This window comes from Leuciscus leuciscus (genome assembly GCF_965113295.1).
Source record: "Leuciscus leuciscus genome assembly, chromosome: 18".
NCBI lineage: Eukaryota > Metazoa > Chordata > Actinopteri > Cypriniformes > Leuciscidae > Leuciscus > Leuciscus leuciscus.
This window is the reverse complement of record NC_138742.1, coordinates 10,686,020-10,698,721: the sequence shown is the minus strand read 5'-3', so window position 1 is coordinate 10,698,721 and position 12,702 is coordinate 10,686,020. Positions and strand designations below refer to the sequence as shown.

At 38.9% G+C, this 12,702-nt stretch overlaps 1 protein-coding gene across 1 annotated transcript; it reads left to right on the top strand.

The window, feature by feature from the left end:
* The first annotated feature begins 187 nt into the window (after positions 1-187).
* On the top strand, positions 188-12,693 carry fam50a (family with sequence similarity 50 member A). The gene is made up of 13 exons (XM_082146253.1): positions 188-441; positions 5,259-5,343; positions 6,074-6,173; positions 6,371-6,513; positions 6,789-6,865; positions 10,073-10,139; positions 10,320-10,381; positions 10,524-10,600; positions 10,869-10,923; positions 11,275-11,323; positions 11,514-11,584; positions 11,951-12,061; positions 12,371-12,693. The coding sequence occupies exons 1-13, from the start codon at positions 331-333 to the stop codon at positions 12,377-12,379; spliced, it is 1,017 nt and encodes a 338-aa protein (XP_082002379.1). The 5' UTR covers positions 188-330; the 3' UTR covers positions 12,380-12,693.
* The last annotated feature ends 9 nt before the right edge of the window (positions 12,694-12,702 follow it).

The following is a 12,702-nucleotide window of genomic DNA, read 5'->3' as shown; positions in this document are numbered from 1 at the left end:
AAATAAAATAAATATTTTAGTATGAACATGAATCATACATAACATATAATACAACTATAATTGTTATCATCAACAGCAATACAAATAATAATAATAATGCATTGATAATAAATGTATTTTATGCACGTTTTTAGGCAAGCATGTTTCAGACTTTTACTTTGGAATGCAGTTAATTCGCGCATCAACCGGAAGCAGTACTGCGTTTATTACCCACAAACGCTTGTGCTTTATTCGAGAAGTTTCTCGTTTGTTTATTCACTGAATTCAGTAGTTGTCTCGCTTTTTCAGTGGTTTCATTTCTTTTTCTGAGTATCTTGTAAAAGAGTCGCAATGGCGCAGTATAAAGGAGCGGCAAGTGAAGCGGGGAGAGCGATGCAGCTCATGAAGAAGAGAGAAAGAGAGCGAGAACAGCTCGAGCAGCTGAAACAGAAGATTGCAGAGGCAAGTGAGCCCGAAACCGAATAACAAACACAAACATAAACACACTGGCCATTCAGCCTGTCCTCACTATATGCCTCCAATAAATAGATGCAAGCTCAAAAGTGTGTGGAATGTATATAGTAACGTTATCCAGTTATATAGGATATTCATGGTATGTGTGTGTGTGTGTGTGTGTGTGTGTGTGTGTGTATATATATATATATATATATATATATATATATATATATATATATATATATATATATATATATATAATGCGCATATATATATATGCATGCATGCATGAACATGACTTTAATAAACTAATGAACAAGTGAGTTTTTGATGAAATTTATGAAGACTCATAGTCTTTGTTGACGTACCTTCTACAAGAAGTACTAGGCTGATATATATAGATATATATATTACACATACAAACACACACGTGTGATATACATGAAATAGTAGCCTACACACACACACGTGATCCACATATATATATATATATATAGGCTATACAGTATCTCACAAAACAAAAGTGAGTACACCCCTCACATTACAGCAAACATTTTAGTATATCTTCTCAAGGGACAATACTATAGAAATGAAACTTGGATAGATTTTAGAGTAGTCAATGTGCTGCTTGTATATCAGTATATATTTACTGTCCTCTGAAAATAACTCAACACACAGCCATTATTGTCAAAATACATCGTTTAACCAACCCTATTCATCATTTTCATGTTTTTGTCTGCTTGACAGAACCATACAAATTTGTGTATCTTGTATTAGAGCAGTTAAAATTTGTCCTTTAAGTACAGTTCTCTCATACTGACCACTGGATGTGCAACATGGCTCCTCATGGCAAAGAACTCTCTAAGGATTTGAGAATTAGAATTGTTACTCTCCACAAAGATGGATGGCCTAGGCTATAAGAAGATTGGTAACACCCTGAAATTGAGTTACTGTACATGCCAGGGTCATACAGAGGTTTTCCAAGACGGGTTCCACTCAGAACAGGCCTCGCAAGGGTCAATCAAAGAAGTCGAGTCCTCGTGCTGTGTGTCAGGTGCATAAGCTGGCTTCAAAAAACAGACGCATGAGCGCTGCCAGCATTGCTTTAGAGGTTGCTGAAGCGGAAGGTCAGCTTGTCAGTGCTCAGACCATAAGGCGCACACTGCAACAAGTCGGTTTGCATGGCCGTCGTCCCAGAAGGAAGCCTCTTCTGAAGCTGGCTCACAAGAAAGCCCGCAAACAGTTTGCTGAACCTCAACCTGTCCAAGAGCATGAATTACTGGAACCATGTCCTGTGGTCTGATGAGACTAAGATAAACTTGTTTGGCTCAGATGGTGTCCAGCATGTGTGGCGATGCCCTGGTGAGGAGTACCAAGAAAATTGTGTCTTGCCTACAGTCAAGCATGGTGGTGGTAGCAGTAGCATCATGGTCTGGGGCTGCATGAGTGCTGCTGGTACTGGGCAGCTGCGCTTCATTGAGGGGAAACATGGATTCCAACATGTACTGTGACATTCAAAAGCAGAACATGATGCCCTCCCTTCAGAAACTGGGCCGAACGGCATGATAACGACCCCAAACACACCTCCAAGATGACAACTGCCTTGCTGAGGAAGCTGAAGGTGAAGGTGATGGAGTGGCCAAGTATGTCTCCAGACCTGAACCCTATTGAGCACCTGTGGGGCATCCTCAAGCGGAAGGTGAAGCGCCATGTGTCTAACAGCCAGCAGCTCCGTGATGTCATTATGGAGTGGAAGAGGATCCTAGCAACAACCTGTGCAGCTCTAGTGAAGTCCATGGCCAGGAGGATTAAGGCAGTGCTAGATAACAATGGTGCTCACACAAAATATTGACACTTTGGACACAGTTTTGACATGTTTCACTCACTTTTGTTGCCAGCTATTTTGACAATAATGGCTGTATGTTGAGTTATTTTCAGAGGACAGTAAATATATACAGCTATACAAGCAGCACATTGACTACTCTAAAATCTACTCACTTTTGTGAGATACTGTCTGTATATATACATGCATACATGTATACAGTGGGGAGAACAAGTATTTGATACACTGCCGATTTTGCAGGTTTTCCCACAAAGCATGTAGAAGTCTGTAATTGTTATGATAGGTACTCTTCAACTGTGAGTGACGGAATCTAAAACAAAAATCCAGAAAATCACATTGTATGATTAAGGAATTAATTAGCATTTTATTGCATGACATAAGTATTTGATACATCAGAAAAGCAGAACTTAATATGTGGTACAGAAACCTTTGTTTGCAATTACAGAGATCATACGTTTCCTGTAGTTCTTGACCAGGTTTGCACTCACTGCAGAAGGGATTTTGGCCCACTCCTCCATACAGACCTTCTCCAGATCCTTCAGGTTTCGGAGCTGTCGCTGGGCAATACGGACTTTCAGCTCCCTCCAAAGATTTTCTGTTGGGTTCAGGTCTGGAGACTGGCTAGGCCACTCCAGGACCTTGAGATGCTTCTTACGGAGCCACTCCTTAGGCTACGTCTACATTAATCCGGATACATTTGAAAACGGCGTTTTCGTTTATAAACGCTCTCTGTCCACACTAGCGTATTCGGACGTTTCAGTGTGGATGAGAAACTTTTTAAAACGCCTGAAAACGCTAAATTCACCGTACTGCGCATGCGTAAAACTCCACAAAAGATCACTGATATGATTCAGATGGAAAAATATATAATGAAGTTATTGCACAATTCTTCTGACAGGATAATTTCATTTAGTAAAATATCTCACCATTCACTGATGCGGTCCAGGTCGCACGCAGTCACCATATGTTTGGTCTAAAACGCAACTGCTCTCATGTATTGCCACAGGACAACAAATGTGAGTAAATTCTGTCATCTTTGTAGGACTGTGATATGAAAAGCGCTACATAAATGTAACGAATTATTATTATGAAGAGTGTGCAATGTAGAATATTTTTAGCAGCAGTGTGAAAGTGAATAGAACATAACAGGTACAATACTGGTAATAAACATGAATATCTATTGGGACAATATGCGTCACATGACTAAATTTACGTCATCGTTTTTAAATACCACCGGTTTCACAGTCCACACTACAACGCGAAAACGGCGTTTTCAAATGTATCCTCTTTGGAGTGCGTTTTCAAAAAAGGCGTCATTTTCATTAATAAAAACGCCGTCTCAGTGTGGACGGGAGGCCAAAACAGAGAAATATAGTGTGGACATGGCCTTAATTTCCCTGGCTGTGTGTTTCGGGTCGTTGTCATGCTGGAAGACCCAGCCACGGCCCATCTTCAGTGCTCTTACTGAGGGAAGGAGGTTGTTGGCCAAGATCTCGCGATACATGGCCCCATCCATCCACCCCTCAATACGGTGCAGTCGTCCTGTCCCCTTTGCAGAAAAGCATCCCCAAAGAATGATGTTTCCACCTCCATGCTTCACGGTTGGGATGGTGTTCTTGGGGTTGTACTCATCCTTCTTCTTCCTCCAAACTCGGCGAGTGGAGTTTAGACCAAAAAGCTCTATTTTTGTCTCATCAGACCACATGACCTTCTCCCATTCCTCCTCTGGATCATCCAGATGGTCATTGGCAAACTTCAGATGGGCCTGGACATGCGCTGGCTTGAGCAGGGGGACCTTGCATGCGCTGCAGGTTTTTAATCCATGACGGCGTAGTGTGTTACTAATGGTTTTCTTTGAGACTGTGGTCCCAGCTCTCTTCAGGTCATTGACCAGGTCCTGCCGTGTAGTTCTGGGCTGATCCCTCACCTTCCTCATGATCATTGATGCCCCACGAGGTGAGATCTTGCATGGTGCCCCAGACCGAGGGAGATTGACCGTCATCTTGAACTACTTCCATTTTCTAATAATTGCGCCAACAGTTGTTGCCTTCTCACCAAGCTGCTTGTCTATTGTCCTGTAGCCCATCCCAGCCTTGTGCAGGTCTACAATTTTATCCCTGACGTCCTTACACAGCTCTCTGGTCTTGGCCATTGTGGAGAGGTTGGAGTCTGTTTGATTGTGTGTGTGGAGAGGTGTCTTTTATACAGATAACAAGTTCAAACAGGTGCAGTTAATGCAGGTAATGAGTGGAGAACAGGAGGGCTTCTTAAAGAAAAACTAACAGGTCTGTGAGAGCTGGAATTCTTACTGGTTGGTAGGTGATCAAATACTTATGTCATGCAATAAAATGCAAATTAATTATTTAAAAATCATACAATGGGATTTTCTGGATTTTTGGTCTCTCACAGTTGAAGTGTACCTATGATAAAAATTACAGACCTCTACATGCTTTGTAAGTAGGAAAACATGCAAAATCGGTATATATAGATATATATATGGACCATGAATTAGTAGCCTAGTACTTTGTAGAGGGTACATCAACACAGAGTATGAATCTTCATAAATTTCACCAAAAATTCACTTGTTCACTAGTTTACTAAAATCATGTGCGTGTAAAATTATATTAATTTGTTCACATGGTTGTATATATTGTGCCACTTGGACACCCTTTGGACACTTTTCCACACTTTTTTTTTTTTAAATCCTATGCTTAAAAAGTATAACACATTTTTAAAACACACCTTTCAAGCAAGGTTCAAATGATAAAACACTATTTTGGGACCACAGTGTGTAAACTACTGATCTTTAAGCATCGTAGAACTATAATGATTGTAGATTTTTTATTTTATTTTTATTTTTATTGTTATATTTTTTATATACAATCATTACAACAATCTTTATGTGCAGCTCAAATAAATCTACACTGCTCATACTTTGTAAAACATCTCCCCTAACTGAACTTCACCTTCTCCTTTCTAGGACAACATGGTGAAGTCCAACATTGATAAAAAGTTCTCCGCTCATTATGACGCTGTGGAGCAAGAGCTCAAATCCAGCACTGTTGGTAAGTGAGCATTAAAAATGGAATGACTTGTTATGATTCTGAAATACTTCTGTAATGTTTTTTTCTTTCTTGTAGTTAATCAGAAAGTGTTAGAGTTGTGTTATGAGTAGGGCTGTCATTTGTGACCCTGGACCACAAAACCAGTCACATGGGTCAATTTTTTCAAATTGAGATTTATACATCATATGAAAGCTGAATAAATAAGCTTTCCATTGATGTATGGTTTGTTAGGATAAGACAATATTTGGCCGAGATACAACTATTTGAAAATCTGGAATCTGAGGGTACAACAAAATCAAAACATTGAGAAAATCAACTTTAAAGTTGTCCATTTATGTTTTCTATTGTGCTGCATTCACTCACAAAAATAAATGTTTTATATATTTACGGTAGGAAATTTACGAAAAAATCTTCATGGAACATGATCTTAATATCCTAATGATTTTTGCCATAAAAGAAAAATCAATAATTTTGACCAATACAGTGTATTGTTGGCTATTGCCACAAATATACCCGTGCGACTTGTGACTGGTTTTATGGTCCAGGGTCACATTTGATTATCATAAGATTGTCACAAGACTGCAAAGTCTTTACTTTTGTTACATGTCCCATCTGAATTTGGCAACCTTATCCATAAAGTACAACCTCCTTCGGAATTATTTAATTTAAGCATACAGGCTTAATTTATGTATTAAATCACTTTGTGAGTGAAGGATGTTGTTCTTTGCAGGTCTGGTGACTCTTAATGACATGAAAGCAAAGCAGGAAGCTCTGGTCAAAGAACGAGAGAAACAGCTTGCCAAGAAGGAGCAGTCAAAAGAGCTACAGCTGTAAGGCCTTTTCAGTTATTTGAACTTTGCATATCTCCTACTTGGTGTCTTTTTCTCAATATGAATGAATGAAATCATGTTTTTGTAGATCCTTGCATTGCGCCCTCCAGGCATCCTGCTTTTTCTTTGTTTCTTTTTTCCCTTAAATTCTGTGTGAGGTTTGGTTTTAAAGCTTCATGTTTGGTCTCTTCTTGTAGGAAACTGGAGAAGCAGAAGGAGAAGAAAAGAAAGGAAGAGCAGAAAAGGAAGATTGCCAGTTTATCCTTCAATCCTGAAGAAGGAGAGGAGGAAGAGGAGGAGGAGGAAGAAGAGGAGGAAGAGGAAATTGAGGAGGAGATATGTATGGCATTTTACTTGGCACTTTTCCACAGAATTGGAACAAAGTTCTACACAACATTACTGCATAGATTAAAAACAGCACATAATAACGATATTCTTAATTTCTAACCAGCAGTTTAAAGTTGTACTACTAAGTAAAAGTGCATTTTATAGTGTAAGTTTAATAGATTGATTCCATTCATTTAGTTTTTTTTATTATACATTTTTCTAAATGTGTTATTTATTTTTAACACTAATAAAATTGTGATTTTTTTTTTTTGTCATTGTCTTTAACAGGCATACCTGTAAAAAAGAAAAAACTAGGGAAAAACCCAGATGTGGACACCAGTTTCCTGCCAGATAGGGACAGAGAGGTATTAAAATATTAATTCACATGCACAGCTTTATATTCAACTAACAGACGAGATATATCTTTTTTTGTTGCATAAAGATAGTTGCTTTTGCATTCAGCAGGGGTGTGATTCTTCTGAATAAATCCGGAAATCCGGCTTTTCCGACCTGAAAAGGATGCTCTGTAAATCATGCAAATCATGTAAAACCGCTCACCGCTGTCAACGTTTTTTGTCTTCGTGTCACTCCGCAAGTAGTCCATTAATTTGTCACGATGGAACTTCATTCAAAGCAGAGCTCCACCAAAGAGCCTGCACTCATTGCGGAAGTTTATCTAAAGTGTGCTAAGAATTTTGGACGTGTGGGGCGAACTATTTCTTTTCTTAGCTGAAGCCGACAACGGGACAAAATAAATGTAAAGAGAGACGTAGTGGAGTTCCTATTTTCGTTTTGACAAGTATAATAAATTGTAAAACCGGGTCATGGTAGGTGTGCCGTATATTTTCCTGCTTTTTTGTCCTTTGTCAAAGAGCGTGGACTGTCTGTCCCAACTGCCTCATTTAAGGATCTGAATGCAGTTTTACAGGGTTCAACCCCACCCTGTACAGCTATGTACAGTACAGTCCCTCGCTGTCAGAGAGATGAGAGAGTGACAAAGCGCAGCTGGTATCGTGTATCTCTTTTGTGGAAAATGTGTATTGGAAGCATTTTTAGATATTTCAGTATCTACACTCACCTAAAGGATTATTAGGAACACCTGTTCAATTTCTCATTAATGCAATTATCTAATCAACCAATCACATGGCAGTTGCTTCAATGCATTTAGGGGTGTGGTCCTGGTCAAGACAATCTCCTGAACTCCAAACTGAATGTCAGAATGGGAAAGAAAGGTGATTTAAGCAATTTTGAGCGTGGCATGGTTGTTGGTGCCAGACGGGCCGGTCTGAGTATTTCACAATCTGCTCAGTTACTGGGATTTTCACGCACAACCATTTCTAGGGTTTACAAAGAATGGTGTGAAAAGGGAAAAACATCCAGTATGTTGCAGTCCTGTGGGCGAAAATGCCTTGTTGATGCTAGAGGTCAGAGGAGAATGGGCCGACTGATTCAAGCTGATAGAAGAGCAACTTTGACTGAAATAACCACTCATTACAACCGAGGTATGCAGCAAAGCATTTGTGAAGCCACAACACGCACAACCTTGAGGCGGATGGGCTACAACAGCAGAAGACCCCACCGGGTACCACTCATCTCCACTACAAATAGGAAAAAGAGGCTACAATTTGCACAAGCTCACCAAAATTGGACAGTTGAAGACTGGAAAAATGTTGCCTGGTCTGATGAGTCTCGATTTCTGTTGAGACATTCAGATGGTAGAGTCAGAATTTGGCGTAAACAGAATGAGAACATGGATCCATCATGCCTTGTTACCACTGTGCAGGCTGGTGGTGGTGGTGTAATGGTGTGGGGGATATTTTCTTGGCACACTTTAGGCCCCTTAGTGCCAATTGGGCATCGTTTAAATGCCACGGCCTACCTGAGCATTGATTTTGACCATGTCCATCCCTTTATGACCACCATGTACCCATCCTCTGATGGCTATTTCCAGCAGGATAATGCACCATGTCACAAAGCTTGAATCATTTCAAATTGGTTTCTTGAACATGACAATGAGTTCACTGTACTAAAATGGCCCCCACAGTCACCAGATCTCAACCCAATAGAGCATCTTTGGGATGTGGTGGAACGGGAGCTTCGTGCCCTGGATGTGCATCCCACAAATCTCCATCAACTGCAAGATGCTATTCTATCAATATGGGCCAACATTTCTAAAGAATGATTTCAACACCTTGTTGAATCAATGCCACATAGAATTAAGGCAGTTCTGAAGGCGAAAGGGGGTCAAACACAGTATTAGTATGGTGTTCCTAATAATCCTTTAGGTGAGTGTATGTTTTGAAAATCGATATTTTTGACAACACTATTGCAGTTTATTATTTCAGATGGATTTTTTAAATACTACAATTGTATGTATATATTATATATATAAAATTCAACCCTGCCAAAGTGACTAGGAGGAGTGACTGCGTTACAAGCTACTGCTGAAATTCACTGCATTTGGCGGGTGTTCATTTAAATAATCAAACGATGAAACACGAGTATATTCAAGCAGAGAACAGCATATGTTAGTTCTGTGAAACAAAGGAAAACCAATGTTATTCATGTATCAAGAAGAAATAAAGCAACCTCGGTGTCCGTTTTCAGGACTTCCCGCTCCTTAAGGTCTCTCCAGCGCTGGAAAGCTTCTCCGATATTAACGCGGGTCCTGATCGTAACCCTTCTTTTTAAGGTTATATTCCACTGGCCTTTTCCTCTTTTTGTATTTTCTCTGCCATCTCTCTCTCTCTTTCTGTAGTCGTTCTGCTAACGTCTGTCTTGTGCACTGAGCTCTCTCTCCTCCTCCATCATGAGTGTATGCGCCCCTTACTGCTTATTTGCTACAAGTGTGTTTTGGTGCTGATCCGATCCACTTTTCAACAGCGTTTTTCAAAAATCGCTTACTGCACCTTTAGCACAAGCCTCCTCTGAGCAGTGTTTTGCACATTGACACATCAGCCTGAGCTTTATCACAAAGCTGCATACCAAATTTGTCAACTGCCACAAGAATTATGGTTTGCGTTGTTTTGTTTTGTTCTACTTTGGCTCATTTCCAGTCAGTTTCCAAGCAGGCGTGTCAACTGTTAAGATCCTTAGATCTGCCAGATTACCGGTACATGTAATTTGTCACGAAGGTCTTGTTTGCATTTATCCTGTGAATATATATTAACTATATAGGTGAAAAGCTTTGGCTTGGTTTCAGAAATGAAAAACAGAATTTTTAAGAGATTGTGAAATAAGTGACTAGATGATCCTTGAGAGGAATTAGCACTCTATGTATGTGTGTGTATGTATGAGCTTTATCTTCAGTATATATATATGAGATTCTTTGATATGCCCTTAAAAATAAAAATGTTGAAATCATTTTTATTTTGCAATCACATAATGCTGTCCATTTTTAAAGAACAGTTTTAAAGACTCCACAAGTGTCTGTATGTTAGTGTACTCTGAAATGGGCAAAATTTAGCAGCTATACACATGTGGGGAAAAAAAAGTTTATTTCGGAATAATGTACCAAAAAGCTTGTGAATACAATGTTTTGTATGTGTAATTGTGAGTAAAATGTGTTTCAGGAAGAAGAGAATCGTTTAAGAGAGGAACTCCGGCAGGAGTGGGAAAGAAAACAAGAGAAGATCAAAAGTAAGATATTAAGATCGCATGTGCTGTTATGGAGATTACCTTTTGTTTGATATATCTGAACCTGGCCAAGAGTGCAGCTGAATCTGTTGACTTATCCCTTTATTCATTTCAACTTGTTTAGTCTACAGTCTACAAACCTGTTCTTCAACCTATCTTTGTTTTTTTAATCCTTTTTTTTAGGTGAAGAAATTGAAATCACTTTCAGCTACTGGGATGGCTCAGGGCATCGAAAAACTGTCAAGGTACAGAACAGGTTATCAGATTTTCTAATTAAAAAAAACTGCATGCCCGAAATGTTACATTGTTACATGTTCTGTATTGTAAAAATGTGCTCAACTCAGTTTAATATACTATACTATAATATGTGTGTATGTGCCCATGTAGATGAAGAAAGGCAACACAATTCAGCAGTTTCTCCAAAGGGCCCTGGAAGTTTTGAGAAAAGACTTCAGTGAGCTGAGGTAAATGCATTCATTGTCACCTGCTATAAAAAAAATTAAATAAAAAATCTTAGATTTACTACATAGGAGATAGTGAATCTCCTCTATTTTCAGATAGTGATACACATTTACAAAAACATGTTAGTTTTCTTCAGAATTGAGTTCAGGTTTTTCTCAGAATATCAGTGATGAATATAAATTTCAAGTGTGCTGGTATTAAGTGAAAACTCAATGGACAAAATCAAGGCAGTGAGGGCTTTTTGTCTTAAAGCCTGTTTGTGTCCTTCAGATCAGCAGGAGTGGAGCATCTAATGTACATTAAAGAGGATTTGATAATCCCACATGTGAGTAAAGTTTCCCTCAACAAAGCTGTAAATGTTAATACTTTTATAAATCACCTCATTTGTAAGACCAATTAGGTCTCTTTTAAATCATTGCAACATGTGTCATTGTTTACAATGCACTTTTATTCTGTGCAAGAATGTACATCTCTTAAATTACAGATTTTGTGACAGGAACATACAGGTTTTACAGCGTAAACTGCTTTACAATGTTTTACGGGCATATTAGGAAGTGTTTCCCTGATTACCAAAGACAGGTGGTAATAAATCACAGTAATAAAACTATAATTTTTATAGTTCATTTGCCCTTTCAAAACAAATCTCTCACTTACTTAAAATCTGCTTTTCTTTCAGCACCACAGTTTCTATGATTTCATCGTGACAAAGGCTAGAGGCAAAAGTGGTAAGTTCCTACTTCCTCTACCACATTTAGTTCAACAGGTTCCCATGTGGCTTCTGTATTTCACGCATGACTGTCCTCTTGATATTTTATAATATAAAGATAACACTGATTATATTTAGCATTAGCCTGTTATTTGTGTGTTGTATCTTTGTTTTTGGTGCTGAATTGAGACCTTCCTCTTTTTCTTCAGGGCCCCTTTTCAATTTTGATGTGCACGATGACATTCGGCTGGTGAACGATGCCACAGTCGAGAAAGATGAGGTAATAATGTCAGCATAATGTCTGGTCTATATTCTGGGCAAGAACCACAGAAGTTTAAAGGAAGAGACTTGCGTGTAAATGTGATGTTTTGGGACAGGTGAATGTGAAATTTGATATGATTATCGTAAACGGAAACAAATTATCATATGTGCTCCAGGATATATATATATTTTTTACACATTATTAAGTGTCTTACCACAAACCTTGAACAACCAGTAACAAATTTTCCCTAGTAGCAACATGGAAACACAATGTTTCTTGGTGAACATGCACATTGACTCTTAAAATGATTGAAACTGCATGGAAGCCAGTCACCTTTGATAGAGCTTCGGCTAAATTCAAAGCTCTTTGTGGTTCTTTGTCCAGTCTCATGCAGGAAAAGTGGTGCTGAGGAGCTGGTATGAAAAAAACAAACACATCTTCCCTGCCAGCCGTTGGGAGCCTTATGACCCCGAAAAGAAATGGGACAAATACACAGTGAGTATATTTTCCACTAACGGCCTTAAATTGAATGTCTTGACACTGAAATGGTCATGTTTGAGTGAAAGTCTCTCAAATTTCCTGCAACCACATGTTTAGTAGTAGAACCATATGAAAGAAGCTCTGTGATCTTGGCGTATATGATCATGACACGGCCCTAACCAAAACCAAAAACTAATGTGTTCCAGCCTGGATGTCCAAATGTCAGGACAAATAAATCATGGCAATGTTGTGGGTCTACTGAAGTGAATATGCTTTTGGTTGGATTCATGACATGTTTTCAGACTGTTTTGCATTGTTTTTCAGATTCGGTGAGATGCCACATCCACGAGACGTACAGAGTTCCTGAACCATCGTTGGTTTTATTGTCATCAGGCAGCAAAATGCTTTATCTTGCATAGCATTTTTGAATATCTATAACTGTTTGCACCCACGTTTTCATTGTATATAAGTGAACATGAGGTCCAAACCGAGGCCGAACGCTCATAGTCGGATCTTGCACACAACTAACCTGACACATCTTTTTGTTAACGCAACTGATGTTTGTCCCCTTGATTGTAAATAGTCTGTTGTGTTTCAATCATCTCTTGAATATTTCAAAATAAACTCCCCGTTTATGTACCTTTGAATGTTTTCCT